This window comes from Lampetra fluviatilis, chromosome 25 (assembly GCF_964198595.1).
Source record: "Lampetra fluviatilis chromosome 25, kcLamFluv1.1, whole genome shotgun sequence".
Taxonomy (NCBI): domain Eukaryota; kingdom Metazoa; phylum Chordata; class Hyperoartia; order Petromyzontiformes; family Petromyzontidae; genus Lampetra; species Lampetra fluviatilis.
Genome location: NC_136299.1, coordinates 5869828 through 5897545, shown reverse-complemented (window position 1 = coordinate 5897545; position 27718 = coordinate 5869828). Strand labels below are relative to the sequence as shown.

At 53.5% G+C, this 27718-nt stretch overlaps 2 protein-coding genes across 2 annotated transcripts; both read left to right on the top strand.

Annotated features, from left to right (window-relative positions):
- The first annotated feature begins 5742 nt into the window (after positions 1-5742).
- LOC144941871 (cyclic AMP-dependent transcription factor ATF-3-like) lies at positions 5743-14753 on the top strand. Its single transcript, XM_078868366.1, has 4 exons — positions 5743-5826; positions 11120-11520; positions 13129-13236; positions 14565-14753. Exons 2-4 carry the CDS (start codon positions 11266-11268, stop codon positions 14751-14753), a joined length of 552 nt encoding a protein of 183 aa, XP_078724492.1. The 5' UTR covers positions 5743-5826; positions 11120-11265.
- A 5541-nt stretch (positions 14754-20294) lies between these two features.
- Positions 20295-26795, top strand: LOC144941690 (uncharacterized). Its single transcript, XM_078868067.1, has one exon. The coding sequence runs from the start codon at positions 20430-20432 to the stop codon at positions 21741-21743; it is 1314 nt and encodes a 437-aa protein (XP_078724193.1). The 5' UTR covers positions 20295-20429; the 3' UTR covers positions 21744-26795.
- The last annotated feature ends 923 nt before the right edge of the window (positions 26796-27718 follow it).

Sequence of the window (27718 nt, the reverse complement as noted above, 5' to 3'; positions counted from 1 at the left end):
GGCGATGACGTCACGGTTTCGCTCACCTGTGGAGGAGGGGGGCAGGGCCCCCCCCCCCTGTCCCTCTACCTGTGCGGTTGTGAGTTTGTGATTGTTCAAAGCGGGCGTGGTGGTGGTGGTGGTCAGCGCGCTGCGCTACAAACCTGGCCAACCCGAGTTCGATGCGCGGCCAAGGCGAACATGCGCACCGGCTCTGGGACTCCCTTAGGTCAACTCGGCCTAAAACGAGTACTTCGTGCGGTTTGGAACCAACGTTTGTTTGGCGGACAAAGGCGACCGACCGGGCGTGGTGTTAGCCACGACTGCCCCTCGTGCGCTGTACCGGCGGACAGCACTTTCCTCAACAGTCTGTTAGAGGCTATACTGGGGGGAGGGGATCTTTGTCTTGGTATGGTAATGTGTTTACACGTGTCATTGCTGTACACGCGTGCTCCGCTGGTTGTGTGTGGATACGTGTGTGACTGTGTATGACTGTGTCTCGTGTGACTGTGTGTGTGACTGTCTCTGTGTGTGGGTCTGTGTGTGACTATGTGGGTCTGTGTATGAGTGTGTCTCGTCGTGTGACTGTGTGTGTGTGACTGTGTGGGTCTGTGTGTGACTGTGTGTGGGTCTGTGTGTGACTGTGTGTGAGTCTGTGTGTGATTGTGTGTGGGTCTGTGTGTGAGTGTGTCTCGTTGTGTGACTGTGGGTGTGTGACTGTGTGTGGGTCTGTATGTGAGTGTGTCTCGTTGTGTGAACTGTGTGTGTGACTGTATGTGGGTCTGTGCGTGAGTGTGTCTCGTTGTGTGAATTGTGTGTGTGACTGTATGTGGGTCTGTATGTGAGTGTGTCTCGTTGTGTGACTGTGTGTGTGACTGTGTGTGGGTCTGTGCGTGAGTGTGTCTCGTTGTGTGACTGGGGAGCGGCGGTGTAGCGGTTAGCGCGCTGCACTATGAGCCCAGCGACCCGAATTCAAGCTCACAGCCAACACCAGTTACGATTATATGAACCGGTCCTAGGCCTCCCCTAGGTAGACTTAGCCCCAAATGAGTACCTGGTGTGGTGCGTAAAACATCGCCGTCCATGTGCCGTGCCGGCCTTCATAGGTACTCCCAAAGAGCACTTGCCCCAACAGTCTGTTAAGGCTATACGGGGGATCTTTGTATTTGTCTTGACGTTGTGTGTGTCTCTTGGTGTGACTGTGTGTGGCTCTGCGGGTGACTGCGTGGCTGTGTAGTTGTGTGGTTGGTATGCGTCTCCTTGACTACAGATTTCCTGGCACGTGTTGCCCTTCCCAAGGGAAAAATATCCGCACACAGACACTCCACACTCACTCATACAGATATTCACACTCGCACATACTTCAGTTTAGGCTCAGTCAACTTTCTGGAGGCCCGGTTCAAATATTCGCCATTGTTCTTAGTTGTGAGTGGGAATCGAACTTAGGTGGCCTGGTTTGTAGCACAGTGCGATAACCACTACAATACCGTCTTACACACTCGAGAAATCATACAGACACTCTTATATACACTCACACACCGATTTATAGACACGTATACACACCCAGTGACAAACACACCTTCACACATTAATACCCACCAATAACTCGTACACTCTCTCACACTGATTCACACACACACACTCTACATACACTCACACACCGTATGTATGTTGAACTTCATTCGTACCGTACGTAGCCAACCAGACGATCACTGGCATACTCTCGAACACTTCTACAGTACCGACATACACACACACTCTCACTAAACACACTCACATGTACATACACTGACCGCACTCACACACTGACAAAACCACACGGACACACGCGCACACACGCACTGACACTCATTGCGCGGACTCTATTTTTAAAACCTCAAATCAGCGCAGCTAAATGTGGCCCCCCGTGAGGCGGAGGGGAAGCGAGAGTTAAATAAAGAGTTAAATAGAGAGTTTAAATCAAGAGTTAATTCAAGATTTCACATCAAGAGGGCAGGGGGCGAATGGATGGGTAGAGGGTGGCTGCCCCTGACTGCCCACGGTGAAGGCTCCAGAAGCGAATTTCAATCACCTACCCCTTCACCTACCAACTCACTCACCTACCCACTCATCTACCCACTCATCTACCCCTTCACCTACCAGCTCACTCACCTACCAACTCACTCCCCTACCCACTCATCTACCCACTCATCTACCCCTTCACCTACCAGCTCACTCACCTACCAACTCACTCCCCTACCCACTCATTTACCCACTCACCCGCACACCTACCCTCTCACCTATAAACTCAACCACCCACTCCCAATTATCGCCCACTCTTATGAGCCCAGCCCATCACGAATGCGCACTGATCTTACACAGCCTGAGCTCTTTGGATTAACAACAACAATGTTAAGTTTCTCGCAAACCTGGCTTAGACTTAATGATGGATACAAACGACTACCGGTCTCTGGGTCCAGGAGTTCGGCCGCAGATCCCGAAACTGCGCTCATCCACTCACCCACTCACTCACTCACCCACTCACTCACCTCCCCGCCCACTCACATACCCACTCACCTACTCACTCACCCACCCACTCACTCAACCACTCACTCACCTCCCCCGCCCACTCACATACCCCCACTCACCTACTCACTCACTCACCCACTCACTTACCTCCCCGCCCACTCACATACCCACTCACCTACTCACTCACCCACCCACTCACTCACCCACTCACTCACCTACTCACTCACTTACCCACTCACCTCCTGCCCACTCACCTACTCACTCACTCACTCACCCACTCACTCACCTCCCCGCCCACTCACATACCCACTCACCTACTCACTCACCCACCCACTCACTCACCAACTCACTCACCTACTCACTCACTTACCCACTCACCTCCTGCCCACTCACCTACTCACTCACCCACTCACTCACCTCCCCCGCCCACTCACATACCCCCACTCACCTACTCACTCACTCACCCACTCACTCACCTCCCCGCCCACGCACATACCCATTCACCCACTCACCCACTCACTCAACCACTCACTCACCTCCCCGCCCACTCACATACCCACTCACCTACTCACTCACTCACCCACTCACTCACCCACTCACCTACTCACTCACTTACCCACTCACCTCCCTGCCCACTCACCTACTCTCTCACCCACTCACTCACCTCCCCCGCCCACTCACATACCCCCACTCACCTACTCACTCACTCACCCACTCACTCACCTCCCCGCCCACTCACATACCCCCACTCACCTACTCACTCACCTACTCACTCACTTACCTACTCACTCACCTCCCCGCCTACTCACATACCCACTCACCTACTCGCTTACTCACTCACCCACTCACTCACCCACTCACTTACCCACTCACTCACCTCCCCGCCCACTCACATACCCCCACTCACCTACTCACTCACTCACCCACTCACTCACCTCCCCCGCCCACTCACATACCCACTCACCTACGCACTCACTCACTCACCTACTCACTCACCCACTCACCTCCCCGCCCACTCACCTACTCACTCACTCACCCACGACCATCACCCTCATCTATCTACCTGCTCGTCTAGCCACGTCCCCATTTACATATCCACCCACCTGACCCCAAAAAACTCAACACATTCGTCGATACCGATGTGGCCATAAAAAATAAATAGTATATAATGGGCGACGCTTCGGGCGACGTTTCGGGCAATGGTCCTTATTCACATTACATAGAGAGGCCAAACCGCTCATGTCCCACTCACCTACCCCTCCCCATCTCCGGCATTGCCTCACGACCACAAATAGCGGCGCGGGCAAGAGCCCATTCCGCGAGCAGCAGCAGCAGCCGCAGCAGCAGCCGCCGCTGTTGCCATGGTCGAGATGTTTACCCGGGAAGGTTCTACGCGGCCCGCGAGCGGCCCCACTCGGGCCCACCCACCCACCCAGCCGGGCGGGCCCACGCCACCTTCCACCAGTCCGGCCTTCACGGGGCCCCCGCGATTATCCTGGCCTTCACGGGCCACCACGAGCCCTCGTCACCTCTCTCGTCCCACCTCCTACCGTCTCCCCTCCCACCTCGTCCCGTCTCGTGTCTCTCGCTCCGCCATCTCCCGCGATTAATTTACAGCGACGTCAACGAGCGGAGTGACACCGGCAACCTCCCTGCACCACCCTGCACCACTCGGCACGTCCAGCACCACCCGGCCCCACCCTGCACCAGCCAGCAGCCAGCACCAGCCAGCACGATCATGCCTCGCCCTGCAACACTCGGCACAACCAGCATCACCACCCAGTGTGATAGCCAGCACCCCCAGCCATCGGCCAGCAGCACCACTCGGCATCACAGCCACGCGCAGCATCAGCCAGCAGCACCACTCGGCATCACAGCCACGCGCAACGAACGCCCCCCCCCATGCCGCTGTCCACGGCGCGAGTGCTGCTGCCGTGCCGCTAGGGGGCGCGAGGCGTGGGGTGCCCGCTGCTGCTGCTCCTCTGCGGGGACCTGCTCGCTCGCTCTCTCTCTCTCTCCCTCTAGCGACAATTCCAGCGCTTGCGGTGAAAGCCTTCGTCCAGCAGTGGATCGATCCTGGATGGTCGTGGCTGTTGGGTCTGGTCTGGAAGGGCCACGCAGCTGAGAATCGACACCGACGCCGTAGATCCGGCGCTTTAGACTCGGGAAGCCGACGATCAACATTGCGGGAATTGAGGGCCAACAATGAAAATACAAATGAGGCCAGGCAGGCTCAGCTGTTAATTCAGATGACGCTCGTTTACTACCCAGCAAAGCCGCGCAGAGTCTCAAGACTCCTTTTAAAGAGGGTCCTGCCAAACGTTGACAGATGCTGTGTGCGCTCAGCATTGGAATGTTTGGCCAATACAGTTCCACAGTGTGTGTGGGTTTAGCTGTGGGGAAGGGGGAGGGGGAAGGGCTACAAAATCAAACTTATGTCTGTCACCACTGCGCTAATGCCTTAAATCATACATTGGCCCATGTCTCGCGCGAACATGTCGATTCACATCGTCGGTGAACCAAGTAATTGGCTATAGCGGTGACAAGTCGTCACAGTAACGCAGGGATCCCCAGAACTCGTGTTTACACGCTGCACCATCTTAATCATTTTACGGCTAAGTCGACCTTGAAGAGGTGCAGGACCGTTTCACATAATTGTCACTGATACCACTCCCAGCGCACAGTGAACCCCTCCAGCTACCCGACAGGACCCCCACTGCCCCTGGAAGCTCCTGCCCGTCCAGGGGACCCAGGGTTATGTGACCCCAGCTCCCCCTCGCTACTGGGGAATCCGCGAGCCCCCCCCCCCAAACTCTCCCCACGCCCCGGTTGCGTCAGGCGCTAAAGGAGCCCGGCATGAAGGGGCGGGGGAGTGGGGGGGTAAGGGTGAGGGAGCGGGGGGAGAGCCGCTCACGCACGCGCCTGAAATAGAATGACGTCACCGCCAGCCGTGCCGGGTATAAGAGGCGCGCTCGCGGCGCGAGCGAGACATGGGGAGCGCGGCGGGCACGTGGCGGAACGGAACCGAACCGAGCCGGGGTGAGAAGAAAAAACACAAGCGGCACCGATCCGAGCCGAACCAGATCGAGACAAAAAAACAACAACACCAGACCGGGCCGAGTCGAATGAAACCTAGTGGAACCCAACCCAGCTAAGTCGGACCGAGCCGAACCGTACTTATCCAACCCGAACCTGCTAAAAATTAATAATAGAACCTGAACCCGAACCATGCCGAGACAAGTCAATCCAAGCCGAGCCAAGCCGAACGGGACCGAAACATAATCGAACAGAGTGGGACTCAACTAAGCGCAACTTCACGTTCACGTGCACCCGGAGCAGGTAAGGGACCGTTCATTACCTCCTACTTTCATTCTTGATATCATCATCAGAGTCCATCCACCTACACATTAACTGATGATATCGTGGCTCCACCTCCGCAGTGGTCATCCCACGTGGACGCGATCACTCCTTTAGCTGTCATTCTGTCACCAGTCTCGTCCACCGGCCATCATTCCGCCTCGCCGTGTCCTTCCCATCGACTCACGTGTGGTGCCAGGCTGTGATTCGTGCTGTGCCCTGGTCCGCGTTCTCTTCTTCTCCACCCATTGTCATTGTGTGTGTGCTGTCATTGTTAACTATGAACTCGGTAACAATGCAATATTGTTCATCTTTTTGTTAATTCACAGCGAGATGATGTCTGTCGGTCCTCGGGGTTGTTTGACCATAGTTCACCACGCTGATCAGTGCGGGTTTGTAAAGAGGGGACCCCAGGGACAAGCTTCTATCCCTCTCGCCACTGATGTCACTATCTGTACATGGACATCATTGCATACAGTTATTATGTGATCAGACATGGTCTATCCACTGCTTGATGGAGTTCTCCCTCTCGGTATACGATGCGAGTCTGTGTGTGTTTACGGGGAGCGGTGGTGTTATTTCCATTCCCAGCCACGGCTAACGACAGTGCTGATTGATACCTGAACCGGTCCTGCGCCTCACCTAGGTAAACTCTTAAATGAGCACCTTGTGCGGTGTATAAACATCAGCGCTGGGAAGACAAAGGCGGCCGGGCGCGGTTTTGGCCACACCTCTTGTACAGTGCCGTGCTTCATAGGTGCTCACTAACAGCTCTTACACCTAAAGTATGTTCAGACTACACGTGTGTTCCGCCGTCACTTCACCTTTCCGCGTCTCCTCCTCCTCTCTCCTCCTCACCCGCTCACCTCCTACTCGCTCACGCGGGCGGCCCCGTCGTGTCGCGACCTGGGCGCGTGGGGTCGCGTCCTGACGTCGCGCCATGTAAACATGCGCACGGAGAGAGCGCGACACCTGTCGCGACATCGAACCTCGCGAAAGATCATCCATTCTTAACCCAACTCACAGAAAACGATTACAATCTGACGTGGTCACGTGTAGAGGTTAATGGATATACGAGATGTGTGCTTGAGCAGGTGAGATCCCACTGAAACCACCTCTCTCAAGGGAGACCTGGGATGAAATTAGCGCGGCGAAACATCAGATGCGACTTTGTGCAACAACCAGAAGCGCAGCTACGCAGAGATTAGCAGCCTCCTCGATCTCACAGTAAAATGAACGCCAGCATGGACGATGGTGGCTGGTCGAGACGATTGACAGAGTGAGGGAGGAAACGCGCCCGGGTTTTACATCCACCGCGGAGATGGAGCGATAAAGTAATATCGTATGCAGGCGCTTAGGTGGATTTTTACATCAACGCAGGGCCGTGATAGATGGCAGGAGCTGGAAGAGACGTTCGCTGAGCAGTGGATAAATCATGGTTGATGATGATGAATTGAGAAGTATTCCTCGACAAAGACACGAGTTTGCACTCCAACATCTCAGGGCAGGACCCTCTTGAGATGTGCCTTGAGACTCGGCGCAGCTCTGCAGGTTCCATTGGAGGGGGCTGCTAACCCACTGTGCAGCTTTCTTGTCAATTGAGCACCGTTTTCTTGTAGCGCTTTCGTCGATTTTCCATCGGGCAAGGGTAGCACATCATCACCACCTCCGACTAAAATCTCACTCGGTTTGAGTCACGTTCACGAGAGTTGTCGTGACCCCGAGACACGCACACACAGAATAATACCTTGAGACTTACGACCTTAAAATGAAAGTTAAACTAATTATTATTTGGTGATCACTGCGTTGGCACAAATAACAAACAAAAACAATAACACTGCGGCCTTCACCAGAAAAGTAGGTACGAGATAACGTTTCGGCCCTTCATTAAAGCACACGAAGAGGTATTGTTATGGACGAATATATTTAACAGGACAGCTATCCGAGTGTTGCTCATAATGATGTCCGACGTTTCACTCAACGTACTGGGAGTTTCTTTAGGAACTGAATTTCAATTTAGAGAGTATTCGCTGTCAGTTGGGTTAGGAATGGGTGATCCTTCGCGAGGCCCTGTGTCACGACAGGAGTCGCGCTCTCACCGTGCGCGTGGTTACATGGCGCGACGTTCGTATGCAACCTAACGCGCCCAGGTCGCGCGTTAGGTTGCGGGGCCGCCCGGGTGAGGAGGAGGGAGAGGTGAAGCACACGTGTACAGCACTGACACGTGTTCACACGCATACACATTCAAAGATAAAGATCTCCCTTTCAGCTTTTTAACAGACTGTTGGGGCAGATGCTATTAGCGAGCACAATCACACTACGTAAGCACACACATATATACACACAAAGACATCGATTATCACATACACCTTTCAACAGACTGTTGGGGCAAGTGCTGTTAGCGAGCACGGCACACGAGGGGGGTGGGTGGCCAGCACCACGCCCAGCCGCCTTTGTCTCCCCATTGGCGATGTTTTTACGCACCGCACCAGGTACTCATTTGAGGCTGAGTCGACCCAGGGGAGGCCCAGGACAGGTTCAGATAATCGTCACCGATGTTGGCCCTGAGCAGGAATCTAACTCGGGTGGCCGGGTTCGTAGTGCACCGCTCTCACATACAAATGAACACACACACGTACACAGAATAGGGTGTGCATGATGCATCATTGCGATCCGTTTATGATTAACTTAAATAATTTCCACGGTTTATAAACATGTTATAAATAAATGTGCACAACAAATTGCAGGGTTTATTTCACAGTTGCCGACGTTTCGGCAGGTTAACCTTCCCATTAATTAATTAATTCACCGCAATTATTGTAATGAACCTGTTGCTGTACACATTCATTAAAGTGTGCAACTTCATGGCACGCATACAGTATAGTGTACTGTCGTATGTTCAACTTATTTCGCACCGTACGTACCAAACAAACTAAACACAAAAGCAGTTGTAAAGTATATACTGTATCGTATATACTGTAATGTGTGCGATAAGAACTGTCGCGTAGAGGATTGGCGGCGCGTGTGGCGATGGGTTCAGTGACGAGTGTTGGACTGGATCATTGCTGATTGTTTTTCACGAGATATTATCAAGCGCGTAGTTACGTTGTTGCCCGTGTCATGTAAAGTTCCAGAAGCAACACGTTACGGACTTTTACTCAAATCACAGTGCACGGCGCCACAGAGGCACAATTCCGTTATGGAGATCGGGGCAAACATTGATCAACTTTTTAAAGTAAAACCACAGCCCAGTTTTGCTTTGAGCGAGTTAAGTGAATCTCCCCCCCCCCCCTCCAATGATTAAGTGGACTGTCGTCATATAGGACGCGTGGTTGTGGTTTGCATGGCATGCAAGACAAGACCCCCCGTATAGTCTTGACAGACTGTTGGGGCAAGTGCTGTTAGCGAGCACCTATAAAGTCCGACACGGCACACGAGGGGGTGGGTGGCCAGCACAACGCCCTGCCGCTTTGTCTTCCTAGTGGAAATGTTTACGAACCACACCGGGTACTCATTTGAGGCTGAGTCGACCTAGGGGAGGCCCAGAACCGGTTCAAATTAATCGTCACTGGTGTTGGCCGAGAGCGGGGAACGAACTCGGGTCTCTGGGTTCGTAGTGGAGCGCGCTAACCGCTACACTACCACATGCATCGCATGCGCGCACACACGCACACATACACACATGCACGCACACACATACACACGCACACATACACTCACGCACACATACACACGCACACATACACACACGCACACATACACACGCACACGCACGCACACATACACACGCACACATGCACGCACATACACGCACACACACGCACACACATACACACACGCACACGCGCACACATACACACGCACACACACATACACACACGCACACATACACACATACACACACGCACACGTGCACACGCGCACACATACACCCGCACACACACATACACACACGCACACATACACACATACACACGCACATATACACGCACACACACGCACACACACATACACACACGCACACATACACACACGCACACATACACACACGCACATACATACACACACGCACACATACATACACACACGCACACGCGCACACATACACACGCACACACATAAACGCGCGCACACACACACGCACACGTGCACACGCGCACACATACACACGCACACACACATACATACGCACACATACACACGCACATATACACACACAAACGCACACACACATACACACACATACACACACGCACACATACACACACGCACATACATACACGCACACATACGCACACATACACATGCACACACGCACACATACACACACGCACGCACACACACACATACACGCACACACACACGCACACACACGCACACATACACGCACACACACGCACACACACACACGCACACACAAACACACACACGCACACACACACACGCACGCACATACACACGCACACACGCACACACATACACACACGCACGTGTTCCCTCGATCGTGCACTTGATTTGCTTGTGCACCACTCCGCCGCTTGCAGAGCGCCGCGTGACCACCCGGAGCTTTACGCGCAGAACGCCGCGCGCCGCGCGTGTTTTGCGCGGTGGAAACGGAGACTTGACATCGTTCGACGATGTCCCTGGTTACGCTCGTTCGCTTCGATGACATGGAATTCAGGTGTTTACCGGAACAACCTCACTTTAGTTCGAGTTGATGTTCTGATGCGGTTGATGGAACGCCGGTGTCTTCGAGGAGTGTCGCAACCAGTGCGACATCGACGGCAGGCCGATGAGCACAAGTCCTTAATGAATGGACTATTAAAGACAAGCCACAATAATGCGAGTGTAGGCATGCAACCCAAACCATGGACGATAGAGTTCAACGCTGCTGTAGTCTGCGCTCTTTCAAAGGAGAACGAAGAGCAAAACTACACGAACTCTGCTGAAGCCCTCTCGTTATGGCTCGCAGACCATCATACGCGAGAGTATAGAATAGTTACGATTTTTACATGTCGCGTTGTTTGAATTCGCGTTGTTTCGATGACAAATGCTTTCGTCATACCATACTTTAACCACCCTGGTCCAATGCGTGTTGGTGAAGCGAGGGAACATCAGGACTGGTTCCTATATCACTCGGGACTGCTGGCATCGTCAATAGCCGTAGCAGGGACTGCAAACTGGGGGTCGACGATTTCACATCGCAATGTGTGAACCACTGCGTCACCAATCCCCTTCGTATCTGGTGTCAATGTCGTTGTTGTTGTTTGTGCAGAGCTCCAACCGATCTGACCGCCTCCGACCCAACACCTGCCGCCGATCCTTGCGCCGAGCCGCGGCCTCGCACCCAGGACCTCCGGACCCCGACACCGCCGTGATCCCGAGGCCCCCGCTCCCCCGTGCCCCGACTCCGCCGTCGTCATGATGCCGCAGGGGCAACCCGGTGGCCCCCAGTGGCCGGAGGCGGCCGCGCAGGCCGGGGGCCCCGTGTCTCCGTTCTCGCTCATGGAGGAGCTGGGCAGTCTGACCCCCCTGGTGAAGGAGGGCCTGCGTCTCGCCATCCAGAGCAAGCGCGCCGCGCAGGGCCTAGGGCCCGCGGACACCGGGGCTGGGCCATCGCTGGGGCCTGCCGTGGGCTCCGTGGAGAGGCCTCGACCCTACCCGACCCGCGTGCCGGTAGGTCACGTGCACACATACATATGGCCCCCCTGTACTATACGGACACACGCCTGTATACTACACATACACCTCTTCTTGTAAATTTCGATTTAAAGCTTTCGTGACTGCAGGGATTCATCTTCTTGGTTCTTTCGGTAAAGTCACGTAGAAGGGAAATAATAAAATAATAAAAATGAAACATTATAAAATACAAATTGTATTTAAAATTGTATCATAATAAAACGTAATAAAATACAAATTGTATTTTATAATGTTTATTATTATTATTTGATTATTTCCCTTCTACGTGACTTTACCGAAAGAACCAATAAGATGAATCCCTGCAGTCACGAAAGCTTTAAATCGAAATTTACACATACACCTGTAAACATCGCGCTCACACACTTGTACAGCACACAAAGCTGTACAGCATGCACACACAAACACACCTATACAGCGTCTGCATACACATACACACCTTAAAGTTATTTTGGGTTAGATCGCGTACAAATATAAATGTGTCGTTAAACCCGCCACCACCCGACAGCCAATTAGTAAGGTTTGTCACGTAAACAGAACATGCCAATTCGTCACTAGAACAGCACACCGGTTTGCTGGAGAGCAAAGCCACAACATTTACAATCTGAGTACGACGATTCAGCAGTAATTACAATGAGCTTCATCAGGCGACAGCCAGATTTGTGGATAAATCCTGTTTCGTTCCTTAAACAGAGGGGTAGATGTGATGGCATCACTTGTGAGCACTTCTTGAGTGATGTGGTGGGGGTGTTTGGGAGGGTTAACGACACATTTACATATTCACGAGATCTAACAAAAAAACTGTATTATGGATATTGGTCGCGAAAGCCGACGGATTAAATATACACTCACCTGTACAGCGTGCACACACACACCTGTACAGCATGCACACACATACACACTCCTATACAGCACACACACACACACCTGTACAGCACAGACACACACACCTTTACAGCACACACACACACACACTCCTATACAGCACACACCCACACACCTGTACAGCACAGACACACACCTGTACAGCACACACACACACACCTCTACAGCACACACACACACCTGTACAGCACACACACACACCTGCACAGCGTACACACACACATACCTGCACAGTGTGCACACACACCTGTACAGCACACACACCTGTACAGCGTGCCCACATACACACACAGTAACCTGTACAGTGTGCAAACACACACCTGTACAGCGTGCACACAGACACACACCTGGGGTGTGTATACTCTATGTATTCTGCCTGTGAGTGTGTATCCTGTATGTATATTGTCGGATTGTGTATACCGTATGTATACTTGTCAGTATGTATACAGTATATATTTCCTGTCGATAAGTATAATGCATGTATGTCGGTGTGTACTGTATATATACTGTATATACTGAATGTTTACTGTCCAGGTGTGTGTATACTGTATGCATACTGTCAGTGGGTATGTGTTGCGTATATTGCGTGTGTACTGCACATATACTGTCGGTGCCTACTGGACGTATACTGTCAGTGTGTGCGCGCTGTATGTATACTGTCAGTGAATTAATGCATATATACTGTATTCATATACTGTCAAGGTCTCGGCTGAGGAGGAAGAACGGAGGCAGCGGCGACGGGAGAGGAATAAGATGGCTGCGGCAAAGTGTCGCAACAAGAAGCGAGAACGGACGGAATGCCTCCAGCGGGTGAGGAGGGGGACAGCGCCACCAGACCCCAGACCTCTAACCCCATACACCACGACCCCATAACCCTGAGCACCACATTTCTGGGATGCTCGACCAGGACACGTGGTAACCCCCCCCCCCCCTGCTACCCCTCCCCCACACTACAAGCCCCGCCTACTTTGCAATCGCCCCGCCCACTCAGCAACTAGTCCCGCCCACTCGGCAACTAACCCCCCGCCCACTCGGCAACTAGTCCCGACCCTCTCTCACCTGAAGACGATTGCTTGTGTTGTGATCGAAACGTCGTGATATTTTTATTGTTTTTCTTTCTACGTGGCTTTACCGAAAGACCCATAGAATAGTCTCGCCCAATCGGCAACTAACCCCGCCCACTCCAGAACTCGTCCCACCCACTCGGTAACAAGTCCCACCCGCTCGATAACTCGCCCCGCCCACTCGGCATCTAGCCCCGCCTCCAGCTCTGATTCTGGCCCCATCCACTCAGGTAGCCCCGTCCTTTGCTCCCCCCCCCCCCCCCGCATCATTAAAATATTGATTATGCTTTCAAGGGCCATTACCCGAAACGTTATATCCAGTAGAACCCTTCTTAACAACGGTAATTGGTTCCATGAAACCGGTCGTTAAGCGATTTGGTCGTTAAGCGAGAATAGGAAATACACGTTAAAGGCCTAATTCGTTTCGATAGCATAGAAAGTTACCCTTTTCACCCAAAATACCGTACTTTATGATATTTAAGCAGTGGCTATTAATGCATAAAGATACTAACAACATTATAAACACATAATATAAAAACACGGTAAAATAATGAATTATTTCATATTAATTGTAACTACAACATACTCTTTGGTTCTTTCGGTAAAGTCACGGAGGTAGAAAAATAAAACAAAATAAAAATCATATATCACATATATTAAAATTAAAATAATATAGGTCAATAATAGAAAGAAAAAAATTATTTTGTTTTATTTTTCTAGTTACGTGACTTTACCGAAAGAACCAAAGAGTATGGATTCCTGCAGTCACGAAAGCTTCAAATCAAGATATAACTACAACAGCCCGTCGATAACAGGGGAATGGTCGGGAAGTGAACACATTGGGCTCTATGGAGGCCTGTGGCTAAGCGATTCGTCGTTAACAGGGGTGGTGTTAAGAGGGGTTCTACTGTATTTCCTTTGAAGACCACAGTGTTATTGGACGAACGTCTTGAGGTATTCATTACCGTGCTGATCAGTACATCGTGAACGGTGATGGCAGCTTGGGGAGAGAGGCCCTTATGTACCAATGGATAGGTTTATTGATTGATGTACCCCCCCCCCCCTCTGCCCCAGGAGTCGGAGCAGCTGGAGGCACTGAACACAGAGTTGCGCTCACAGATGGAGGCACTGCGGCGGGAGCGGCAGCAGCTCGTCTTCCTGCTGAACCTGCACCGGCCCACGTGCATCGTGCGCGCGCGTCACGGCGGGCACACGCCCGAGGAGGAACGCGCGCTCCTCCTGCATGTGCTCGCCGACAAGTGACATGTGCCGATGGCGGGTGGGCGTGACACGACGACACGTGGGGACATGTGTGGACACAAACTGGGACTCATGGAGACGTGTCGGGAGCCTGAGACACGTGAGGACACGTAGAGGACCTGGAACTCGTGAGGACACGAGAGGAGCTGGGACTCGTGGAGACACGTGGGGGCCCTGAGACACGTGGAGGACCTGGAACTCGTGAGGACACGTGGAGGACCTGGAACTCGTGAGGACACGTGGGGGACCTGGGACTCATGTAGACACGTGGGGGCCCTGAGACACGTGGAGGACCTCGAACTCGTGAGGACATTTGTGGAGCTGGGACTCGTGTAGACACGTGGGGGACCTGAGACACGTGGAAACACGTGTGGGACCTGGAACTCGTGAAGACACGAGAGGAACTCGGACTCGTGTAGACACGTGGGGGACCTGAGACATGTGAGGACACATGGAGGATCTGGGACTCGTGTAGACACGTGGGGGACCTGAGACACGTGGGGGACCTGACACCAGAGGACCTGAGACACTTGGAGACACGCCGAGGGGGACACATTGAAACCTGATGCAAGTGGAGAACGGTGTGGAGGCCTAGAACATAGGAATCGAGATGTAGATACCCATGAGGCAGGCGGGACACATGGGCACCTATTGAGAGGGCTGTGTGGAGTACGGATGTTATAGAGCATGCCTACATCATGCACAGAAACCCGCGGTGATGGCCGTCGCCACCCACCGAGCTAAATTACTAAACGGTGGATACTGGGGCCAGTTCAGGCCATGGCGAGGAGACGCCCATCCTAAAAGAGCGAGCAAAGGGCCTGCAGTCTGGCACATACTTTGACCATGACCCGTGGCGAGAGAGACAAATGACCGAGAAGTTGCAGGCAGGTTGTGGGAAACTCACGTTTATTCAAGGACATTTTTTTGCAAACCGTCCATGACCCGACTCTGAATGAAAGCCAGCGAGGGGTCCTAGCGCATAACTGGGCACCGCGGTGCTTACCACTCGCGTGGGGTCACCACGGCGAGGGGACCCATTCCGCGTCTATTTATTCCATTGTGTGTGTAGTGTTTTTCTATTCCATAGTCTGTATGCGCTTCAGTGTTTGTATGCCTCGTCTGCAAGTGCTGTCATCGTCTCCATGCATTTGAGCGTTTGAATTCCACAATGGATATTCGCTTAAAGTCTATTCCAAATAATGTGTGGAGTGTTTTTTTTCCACACTATCCTTATGCTGTTGTGTTTTTATTCCATAGTAGTGTTGTTCATTGCAAGGCCCACCGACCACTGGCGGCCACAGACGTGCGGAAATACACAAATGTAAAAACACCCCATCGTGCTGTCAAACCCAGTGGATTCAAGTGTGTGGCGGCCCTCACACTGACGTCTTATCGGCGAAAGTGACCCCCCTCTGTAGATTTGTGAATAACACTGCTATAGAATGTACGTCTGCATTGGCATAATACTGGTAGGAACCTCATGGTTACACCAGCCCACAGGGGATTATTGTGTCCGTCGTGCAGGGAGGGGCTGGGTGGGGAGGGAGGGGTTAGGTGGGGAGGGGAGGGGAGGGTGGGGAGGGGCTGGGTGGGGAGGGGCTGGGTGGAGAGGGTGGGGCTGGGTGGAGGGTGGGAGAAGTGGGGCTGGGTGGGGAGGGGCTGGTCACCCCGTGGTGCCCTTATAAAACTCAACGTTTAACCTACTCACGCCGGCTTGTGCCCGCCCTTACAGTCGGGCATATTTGCGCAATACACCACGCCGCCGTTGACCCTGGCCATTGACCGAGCAACCCAACGTTCCTACCAGCTCCCTCCGCAGGAATGTGTAACCTGATGACTGGACCCTCGGGTCCCGAATAAACGGAAGTCAAATCGCAATTAATAAATGTATACTCTTTGGTTCTTTCGGTAAAGTCACGTAGGTAGAACCAAAGAGTATGGATTCCTGCAGTCACGAAAGCTTCAAATCAAGATTAATTTACTTTTGGCGACTCCGTCCCACTGCGCACATAAACGTCGCGACCCATCTGGCGCGGATTATCCTGTTATCATGTCGTTGCCAAAATTGCCGTAGTCATAAACATCTTTGAAACCTTGATTATCGCATCGTGTAGAGCTCGTCGAGAGGAATAGATTGCCGTATCGTTCGTCTTCAACAGACATAAAATGACGTCGCAACGCAGTTTATGCGAGAGCCGGGGGCTTATGGGACCCCGGGGTCCCGCCATAAGGTTCATATGCACAAATCTAACCGGTCAGGTTGGCGCTATCAGCTGCTGAGTGAGTGACTCGCAATCAGAAAGGTTGCGAGTTGAAATCCTGGTTGGTGGGGGTTGATATAGCCCCATCTGGGGTCGATAAAATAGGCACCACTTTGTTGGGGGGAGCCAACAGATGCACTACGGATGGACTCGCCCTCCAGCATAGGAATGTGAAATTTCCCCCCACCGGTTGGAAACAGGAGTTAAGCACCGACTCACTGCACATTATTGAGAAGCATTAAATCGCTCCTCGAATCCCCGGGTCGACCACTCCGCACCGACCAGTGGCGTGAAGTTTGGCCACAAAACACAATGGGGCTGCCAACTTGCCGGGTGTGATCCGGGACAGTCAGGGATCTGGCGTCTTTGTCGGGTCGCAAGCATCGATTTGTACCGAGCTATGAGGCAGTACCACCGATGTTGGTGTCTACAGTACTTAATCACAGTAAACTGCACACGTTTGAATCATTGACCGAGGCTGAGATGAATCCGGGTTTTGCTGCACTCGGCAAAAGGCGGCGGCGGTGACGCTGATCAGCTGTCACGGCCCTAGCGGAGTCAGCGAAGCACGCATCCAGCAGTGGATCGACACCAGGGAGCTGCAACGTGTGGACGTTTAAAAATTCCCGTCGCTTGAAGCGCGTGAGGGCTTAATTCCGTGGCGCACTGGTGGCTTAATGCGAGCATGAATGGGTGTGCTTCCGTGATGGGATTATAGAATGTGCAGCGCTTCCGTGATGCGATTATAGAGGTGCAGGGCTTTTGTGATGGGATTATAGAGGGTGCAGTGCTTCCGTGATGGGATTATAGAGGGTGCAGGGCTTCTGTGATGAGATTATAGAATGTGCAGGGCTTCCGTGATGGGATTATAGAATGTGCAGTGCTTCCGTGATGGGATTATGGAGTGTGCAGTGCTTCTGTGATGGGATCATAGAATGTGCAGGGCTTCCGTGATGGGATTATAGAATGTGCAGTGCTTCCGTGATGGGATTATAGAATGTGCAGGGCTTCTGTGATGGGATTATAGAGTGTACAGGGCTTTTGTGATGGGATTATAGAGGGTGCAGGGCTTCCGTGATGCGATTATAGAATGTGCAGGGCTTCCGTGATGGGATTATAGAATGTGCAGGGCTTCCGTGATGGGATTATAGAGTGTGCAGGGCTTCCGTGATGGGATTATAGAGTGTACAGGGCTTCCGTGATGGGATTATAGAGTGTGCAGGGCTTCCGTGATGGGATTATGAAATGTGCAGTGCTTCCGTGATGGGATTATAGAATGTGCAGGGCTTCCGTGATGGGATCATAGAGTGTACAGGGCTTCCGTGATGGGATTATAGAGTGTGCAGGGCTTCCGTGATGGGATTATGGAATGTGCAGGGCTTCCGTGATGGGATTATAGAGTGTGCAGGGCTTCCGTGATGGGATTATGGAATGTGCAGTGCTTCCGTGATGGGATTATAGAATGTGCAGTGCTTCCGTGATGGGATTATGGAATGTGCAGGGCTTCCGTGATGGGATTATAGAGTGTGCAGGGCTTCCGTGATGGGATTATGGAATGTGCAGAGCTTCCGTGATGGGATTATGGAATGTGTAGGGCTTCTGTGATGGGATCATAGAATGTGCAGGGCTTCCGTGATGGGATTATAGAATGTGCAGTGCTTCCGTGATGGGATTATAGAGGGTGCAGGGCTTCCGTGATGGGATTATGGAATGTGCAGGGCTTCCGTGATGGGATTATAGAATGTGCAGGGCTTCCGTGATGCGATTATAGAATGTGCAGGGCTTCCGTGATGGGATTATAGAATGTGCAGGGCTTCCGTGATGGGATTATAGAGTGTGCAGGGCTTCCGTGATGGGATTATAGAGTGTACAGGGCTTCCGTGATGGGATTATAGAGTGTGCAGGGCTTCCGTGATGGGATTATGAAATGTGCAGTGCTTCCGTGATGGGATTATAGAATGTGCAGGGCTTCCGTGATGGGATCATAGAGTGTACAGGGCTTCCGTGATGGGATTATAGAGTGTGCAGGGCTTCCGTGATGGGATTATGGAATGTGCAGGGCTTCCGTGATGGGATTATAGAGTGTGCAGGGCTTCCGTGATGGGATTATGGAATGTGCAGTGCTTCCGTGATGGGATTATAGAATGTGCAGTGCTTCCGTGATGGGATTATGGAATGTGCAGGGCTTCCGTGATGGGATTATAGAGTGTGCAGGGCTTCCGTGATGGGATTATGGAATGTGCAGAGCTTCCGTGATGGGATTATGGAATGTGTAGGGCTTCCGTGATGGGATTATAGAGGGTGCAGGGCTTCCGTGATGGGATTATAGAAAGTGCAGGGCTTCCGTGATGGGATTATAGAGGGTGCAGGGCTTCCGTGATGGGATTATGGAATGTGCAGGGCTTCCGTGATGGGATTATAGAATGTGCAGGGCTTCTGTGATGGGATTATAGCGGGTGCAGGGCTTCCGTGATGGGATTATAGAATGTGCAGGGCTTCTGTGATGGGATTATAGAGGGTGCAGGGCTTCCGTGATGGGATTATAGAATGTGCAGGGCTTCCGTGATGGGATTACAGAGGGTGCAGGGTGTGCAACAGCGCAGGGGTCAAAGGTTCAAACGACAGCCGTTCGTCATTCATCGCGGCGGCAGCGACTTCACCACGGCGCTCGTGCCAGGCTAGGTGCACCTTGACATGGCAAGAATTGGTACTCATGGAGAAACGTGAGGGACTCGTGGGGGGCCTCCCCCTCTCGATAAGTGTCCATGGGGTCGACTGAGCCCACCACCACGCAGCCCCACTGGGGGGTCGGGTCGGGGCGGGGGGCTCACGTCGCGGCCATCACCCCCCTCGAGTCTCGCCGCGTCACGTGACCCGAGGCCGGCTCGCGAGTGAACCCTGAGAAACGTTCAACCGTCGCGCACCAGGCGGCGGCTTCCGATTGGCTCGCGGTTTTCCCGCGCGAAGCGTCGCCGCGTCATGTCACCCCGTCCCGCCACATTGCACGCGCGACCAGAACCCGCGGTGACGTCACCACCTTGATCCCAAACAAAGGCGTCACGATCAAGCCGCGCGCGTGTGCGCGTGTGCCCACGTTCGTCACTCCCTCGGCATTGGCTCCGCGTTTCCCCACACACGCCGTGTCGCTCCGTCCCCACACACACGAGCGAGCGCGCGACTCTCCCGCGCGATGACGTCACGCCACTCCTCCCGCGCGATGACGTCACGTCACTCCTCATGCGCGATGACGTCACGACCCAGCGCGCTCCTCCATCTCGTGACTCGGCGGAGGGGCCACGCGCCGCCATTTTGCTGGGCGCCTCGGGGGAGGAGGAGGTGGTGGTCGCGAAGGCTTCGTCCCCCACCTCGTTTTTGACTCGTTCTTCTCGGCCCTCCGTTGTTCCTCGAAGCCACCATGGTGAAGCTCTTCGTGGGCAACCTGCCGTCCGACACGGAGCCGAGCGCGCTGCGCGAGCTCTTCGAGAAGTACGGGCAGGTTAACGACTGCGACGTGATGCGCAATTACGCGTTCGTGCACATGGAGAAGGAGATGGACGCCAAGACGGCGATCCAGCTGCTGCACAAGTCCAGCTTCGGCGGCAATCGAATCAACGTGCTCTACTCCACCACCAACGTGCGCAACGCCGTCAAGGTGTTCGTGGGCAACGTGGACCCCTCCGTGACCACTACGCAGATCAAGGAGCTGTTCGGCGAGTACGGCCGCGTGCTCGAGTGCGACATCGTCAAGGACTTCGCCTTCGTGCACATGGAGCGCGGCTCGGCAGCAGAGGACGCCATCTCCGCCTTGCACGGCAACTTGCTGGGCGGCCGCACCATCAACGTGAAGCTCTCCGTCAGCCACATGCACCGAGGAGAGGAGGGAGGAGACGGCGGTGGTGGCGGTGGCTACCGCAACGGAGGCCCCATGCCGCCGATGCCGCCGCACCATCATCACCACCACCACCCGCACCACCCGCCGCCTCCACCGCCACCACCGCCGCCTTTCGTGGCCTACCCCCTGCCACACCCTCACCACCACCTGGGCTACGGGCGGCCCTACCCGCCGCCTCCTCCACCGCCGCCTCCTCCACCCCCACCGCCCTCGCACCTCCCGGCTCACTTGGCGGCTGCCGGTGGGGGGGGCGGCTTCGGGCGGCCCTACCCGGGCATGGGGGGCCCTCGGCCCGGCGACCGCGGCGGCTTCTTCGACGATCGCTTCGGGGGCTCCCGAGGGCGGCCCGCGCCGCCGCTGCCGCCCGCGTACGCGCCCGACCCCTACTACGATCGCCGCCCGCTGCCGCCGCCTCCTCCGCCGCCCCGAGACCCCTACTACTACCGCTCGGTCGGGGCTAGGGAGCGCAGCCCGCTTAGCCGCGGCTTCGGGGGGGGCTCGCTGGGGCCCTCGGGGGGGGGGCCCGCGATGTTCGCGCGGCGCGCCATGAGCCCGGGGGGGGGGGCCCTCTGCGCGCTACCGCATGGGCTCGAGTCTCGACCGCGACGACGCGTACGGCCGATTCAACGGGGATCGCAGGGGCTACTAGCGGGAGGAGGAGGAGGCCTCTGGGGACCACGATGGGTCACTCGCTCGGCGGGGAGGGGGGGGTCCACATTCGTCGTCGTCCCGCGCTCTCTCGCCCCTTCCACGTGGCGGCTGCGGCGTCTCTCGGGGCCCGCATTTGCGCGGCCGTCGTTCTCCCCCCCCCCCCCCACGACTTCATTCCCCGTCTAAGCTGAGAGCGGGGACCCCCCCTTTCTCTCTCGTCTACTACCCCCTTGTGTTTTAACGCGTGAGGCCGTCGTCACCACCCCCGACATCCCCAATCCCCCCGCGCTGTTTGTTTTGTTGAAGCCCGGGAAGAGACTCGCGGGTTCAGGCGGCACCGCTGGCGCGACGCGGGGTCTTAGGTTGGGGTTCGCTCTTGTTTCTCGTGAGAATTGCGTTTTAATCTCTCCGATCTTTCCGTAGTTGCAGTGATTTGTCGGCGGATGTTCTTTAATAATTTTAGAAGATACCTTTTGTTTAATATTAAAACTACATTCATAAAAACACTCGCGGGTCATGGCGGAGGTAAACGGATAAAACAAAACGCTCGGCTCGGCCCTGTACGCGCTGTTTGTAATAAACTCCATCTCCCGACTCTTGGACCCGGCCTGCTCCGTCTCGCTTCATCGTAAACCGGCAGCGGCCCCAGGGCCCACACCGTCCCCCCGTGGGCCTCCGATCTCGCGTGACCCCCGGGGCCCTAAACGCGGGCATCGAGTAGCAGCAGCAGCGGCGGCGGCGGGGACCCGAACCCCCTAAGGGCGCAGCGGCTGGGCGGACGTGGGGCCTCGGCCGGCGAGGGTGCGAGGGAAGATTGGAGTTAGGGGGTGAGGCGGGCCGAGAGGCACAGGTAAGGAGGAGGTGGCAGGTAGAGGCGTGTGGTGGTGGTGGTGGTGGTGCAAGGGGCCCGTGGAAAGCGCCTGCCCCCCCCCCGTACCCCTTCGCGCACAGGAGCTCGCTCGCTCCATGTGCACGGCGTGTGTGGCGTGGCTTCGTGCTACTGTGGTACGTGTGTGTGCTGTAGGGGGTGGCAAGTGCTGCAGGCCCTGGTAAGTATTGCATGTGTGTGATGCGTGCGTAAGGTGTTGGCGTGAGGGTTGTGAATGATGAGCGCGTGTGTTGGGTGGAATACGTGCAAGTGTTTTGACGCGTTTGGCTGTCAGGTGTGTGATGGCTTTGCCAGGCGTGGTGATTGACATGTATGGATGTGTCAAGTCAGGTAAGATGGATTTTTCAGGTGTCTTGGGTGCCATGGGTCCCTGACCAACTCACTTTGGTGCTCGTCGATAAAGCTGAAAAAAATATTTTGCACATTTGTGTATATGGCCAATAAAAGCGAATTTTGTGATGACCGTTTTTCAAATGAGTGGGTTACCGTATAATACGCCTTTTAGAATTGTCAAGACCAACAATTCTTGGCGTTTAAAAATTAAACCCCGTACTGTGGTTCTGGGTATAATGGGTTTCATTTACAGGACTGAAATTAAGGAAATGTTCCTTTTGCACACACATCACGTTTTTGCTTTAAACCGGTTTAACCACGACACCCGCATAAAATGTACCCAAACTCGGAGGCGCCCACATGCCAAGGTGCAGCAAAAAAAGGAAATTCGCAATTCACATGCAACAAACACCGAACCCTACAGATGTGATGCTTGCAGCGATCGTTGGAATATTGTCAGCCCTATGTACGAGTGTTCGCAAGGTCTGATCGATTCCCGCTCACGAAAGTAGCGAATATTTGAGCCTTTTGGGTCTCCCCTAGGTCGATTCAGCTGTAAATGAGTACCTGGTATGATGTGTGAACATTACCATTAGGGAGACAGCCGACCAGGCGTGGTGCTGGCCATCTACCCCCTCAGATGTGCCATGCTGGCCAACAAAAGCGTTTGCTAAAAGCATTTTCTCACCAGTCTGTTACGGTTAGACGGGGGTCTTTGTGCGTGTGCCTCGTGGTGCGTTCTGGGGGGTCTTTGTGTGTGTGCCTCGTGGTGCGTTCTGCCTGACAGCTGGTATAATGGGTATGGTGCCGCAGGGGACATGCAACACTTATGGTGTTGCGCTGGGGCTGGGGTTTTCACGAATTGGTGGTGTTGGGCCCATTACATTTAGGCGGGTGTAGGTAGTTATGTACTGTTATCGTGGCTATAGTAAACTTGACCAGAGGTCTTTAAACCTTTTACCACAACTTCTTAAACCACGCAATATTGTGCATATTCCCGTTTTATCGTGGCCTATGAATGAATGTAACTTACGTTGTACTAGCACTCTAATGAACACACTATCAACTACCATATAGTTTTAAGTAAAACATTTGTGTCAGCTTCCCACGGGTTATTGTATTATTTTGACTACCCTTGTGCCCAAATATTACGGCTGATCTGAGAGAGATTCCGCTCATCACCTAAATGCCACAGCTGCTGATGGAACATCCACTGGGTGGTCCGAGGGTTGGGGTTTATGCTCTGCCACATAGCCACCAATCACTTTCTTTGACCATGTGAAGAGATCGGTAACATGAAATGTATCCACCTCGTGGCCCGGTGCAGCATTTAGCGGAAGGTGTGTGGGCTCCCGTTGCAGGTGAGCTGCTGCTGCCTCCTGGCTGCCAGGGATGTTGGTTTTGGGTGTAGATCCCAATAATAAAATATACCTTTATCAAAGCACTGCTGGATGAAGGCCTTCCCATGCCATTCAGTCATCACGTGTATGAACATTTCACACTGCACCTCGTGAAATAGTGAAGAAAGAGGTTGCGGGGAGGGACAATGACCTGTTCAGATATCACCTGACACTAATGGGTTTGACTTGTGTGTCAGATGTGCTGTGTGTCGTATCACACCTCCGATTAGCGTGGTTGGCGACGTACGGTGAGAAAGAAGTTAAACATAAATATGTATGTGACGCTCGTTATCCGTGGCCAGTAAACGCAGATCGCCAGGTGTGTAGTGTGCTACACAAATTGTGGCACGACCACTCCACTCGTGATCCAGAGGCTGTACGTCCCGGCTGGCCCTCACAACTCGACACATCTGTTTTTTCCGATCTCCCAGTGGCAAGCACATAACCAGGTGTCTTGAGGCAGCACCCAGCAGGTCCCAGTCTCTTGCAACAGTCGGGGTGGCCCTTACTGAGCCAAACTCCTGTTCCTGACGGTGGCCACAGCCTCCCTATCATGTGGCCGCAGAGCCAACGTTATCGGTCACGTGTGGCCATGCCATGGAACGTGGGCCATGAGGGAAGTGGTGGTGGGATGGCGATGCTGGGGTAGCCACCATTCAATACATACCGTGAGCTCACGGCTCTCTGCGTGTCGGCCGCTGGTGAGATGGAGGGGTGGTGGGGGCCTTCTGCTGCTATTGTATTCATTATTTTTCTTTCCTGGCCAGGTGGTGACAATGCAGAAAAGCGCCACAGCAGAAATTCAATTGTATCCATTGATGTGGGCTTTCATTGTTACCCCCGTGCATGCATGGGTTTTCATCATGTGCTCTGGTTTTCCTCCCGGATGAAGCCAAACAAACACTTGTTTTTGGATTTAGCCAAATATCCCAGTGCAGGCCCCACTTGAAAAGGTCTTGAGACACAGTGTGACTTTGCTGGTTAACTGAGGACATGTTTAACTAAAACAGCTCTGTTGGGTTGGGATGTTGGGATCCCAGTGAGAGGATCTTAATGAGCAGATCTCGGTGAGAGTGGTGAACGAGGGTTGTGTGTGTGGGAGCGAGTCTGTCTTGTCTGTCCTGATTGCCCTGTTGCGCCTGTTATGGCTGCTCACTTCCTCTTCTCAGTTCCTGCCCGCGGCATCATGGCCTCACAAACGCGACCAGTGCCATTGTGAGAAAAGCTGCTGCTCTGGAAAACACCACTTCCGCCAATCACAGCTAATACCGTGGGGGAATTAACCTCAAATATGCACCGTCTCCTTCACAGTGCACGTTAGCAATCCCATGACAATTCTAGGAAGAGTGTAGGCCATTGTGTTGTATGTATGTTGAACTTCTTTCGCACCATACATAGTCAATCATGCTAATCGGAGGTGTGACAGGCCTCAGTCCAAATTTGAGAAATCAAAAGTATTTTGCAAAAAAGGCGAAATATTGCACCAGGGGAACTCGCCCTGAGTGACAAATAGCACCACCTTGCATGCAAAGGTAGTTGGCCCCCTCCAAAATGCATTGTTGTGCCCCCCTATACTCTGCTCTCGGCAACCACATGTGTTTCCGTGTCTCCTACCTCTTAACTGCTGCTGCCCCCATTCCTTGTGTCCCCTGTGATCTCTGCTTTCTGATCTCCTATTTTGGTCTCGGGTCCCCCCTCATCCCTGCCCTCTCAGATCTCACATGCGGGGTGAGGGCGGGGAGCGTGTTGGATGTGCTGAGGAGGTGCCACGGCGGCGCTGAGAGGACGAGCAGCAGCCGGCACACCTCAGCGGTGCGACTGCATCACGAGGAGATGCGTGCGGTGCCGTGTGTTTCAGGGGAGGCTGCCTATCGCAGCCTCCACAGGACACTGCTGCCGCTGGGTCTGGTCTGTTGGATTCAGCCACCCATTTGCTCTCACCCATTTACTAACACCCATACAAACCCATTCACAGCCTTAAACTTGGTTGGAGCAAGTGCTGTTAGCGAGCACCTATGAAGGCCGACAGCACACAATGGGGTGGGTGGCTAGCACCACCTTTGTCTCAGCAACGATGTTTACATATCGCACCAGATATTAATTTGATGCTGAGTCGACCTAGAGGAGGCCCAGGAATAGTTTAGATTGTCACTCGTGTTGGCCGTGAGTGGAAATCGAACTCGTGCACCGGATTTGAGGTGCAGCACGCCAACGGCTACGCTAAAGCTCCCCCCATCCACCCACTCACACCATTATACCCAGAGCCCTCAGAACTATTCCCACAATATGTCAGAGCCCACCCTTGGATTCTGTTCTCATCTGCGGGGTCAGAATCATGGCCGAGAGCTTGGTCCGCAAGCAGGGGAGTGCGGCTCCTTGCGAACTTCCCCTCGGACTTGCGGACTCGACTCTCGCCTGTGGACTCGTATCCGGCGTGTCCTCCGTGCCAGTTGACACTCTTTGCTTTGTTCCATAGGTCAGCGCGGTTAATCAACGCAAGATGCTCGCGTAGAGCGTGTGCAGGTTCAATTGCGCTCCATTTGCTGGAGGGCGCAGCGTGAGTATTGGATGATGTTTTCGTTCGGCTATTTCTTGAATAAAGGGGAAGAAAATGCTGCTCCCCGTGTCCGCATTGTGAGTGGTGACTCGGCCCGCTGTGCAGGGGCTGTGTGATGGGGGCGGTGCTATTGTCTGCTGCAGATGTGGCTGTACTGCGACTTGTGCGAGATGTGACTGATGTAGCGTACTCGGCAGTGTAGTTTGTATGCTGCCATAACTGTGCTGAAGCTCGGTCTGCAATCTGGCTTTGCACTGCTGTGAGCTGTGCTCTGGCTCGGCCGGCACTGCTTGTACCGAGCTGCATTACGCGTGAGTGACCGATAGACAGCGCTGTTGCCACGGGGGCCTGGTGTAAACATTGACACCGGTGCAGTCTACAACTGCGTAACCACGCAGTGTACGGTACAGTGGTACCTCGGTATACGTCGTTAATTCGCTCCAGAAGGTAGGACTTATACCGAAAATGACGAATACCATACACATTTTTGCCATAAGAAATAAAGGGAAAGGAAATCCGTTCCAGAGTATAAGAAATTATATTTTATATGGCATATTAAACTAATGGTGTTGTATAAAATAATTTAGACACTACTTATTACTAAAATGCATACAAATTGAAATAAAATGTAACATCACTTTACCTTGCTGAGAGGAGTTGATAGCCTACGAGGATGGTGGGGAGGAGGAGGAGATGCTATTTTTTGGAAGGAGAGTCCCCTTCCATTAAAACTTCAGGAAGCTGAAATTCTGTGGTTTTTTTTCTTGACTTGGATCTGGTTGAGGCTCACCAGGTTTGAGATTTACTAAAAAGCTGCCCATTGAAGTTTGTTTTTGCCTTCTAAGAATGTTCCTGAAGTGTCACATTGTCTGGTCATTCCACACAATACTGTTACGGCTTGTTAGAGCCATAACAGTTGTGTACGCGGGTACTGTACGCGGTGACTCAACCCGACCCATACAATTCTAGCAAGCACGTCGTA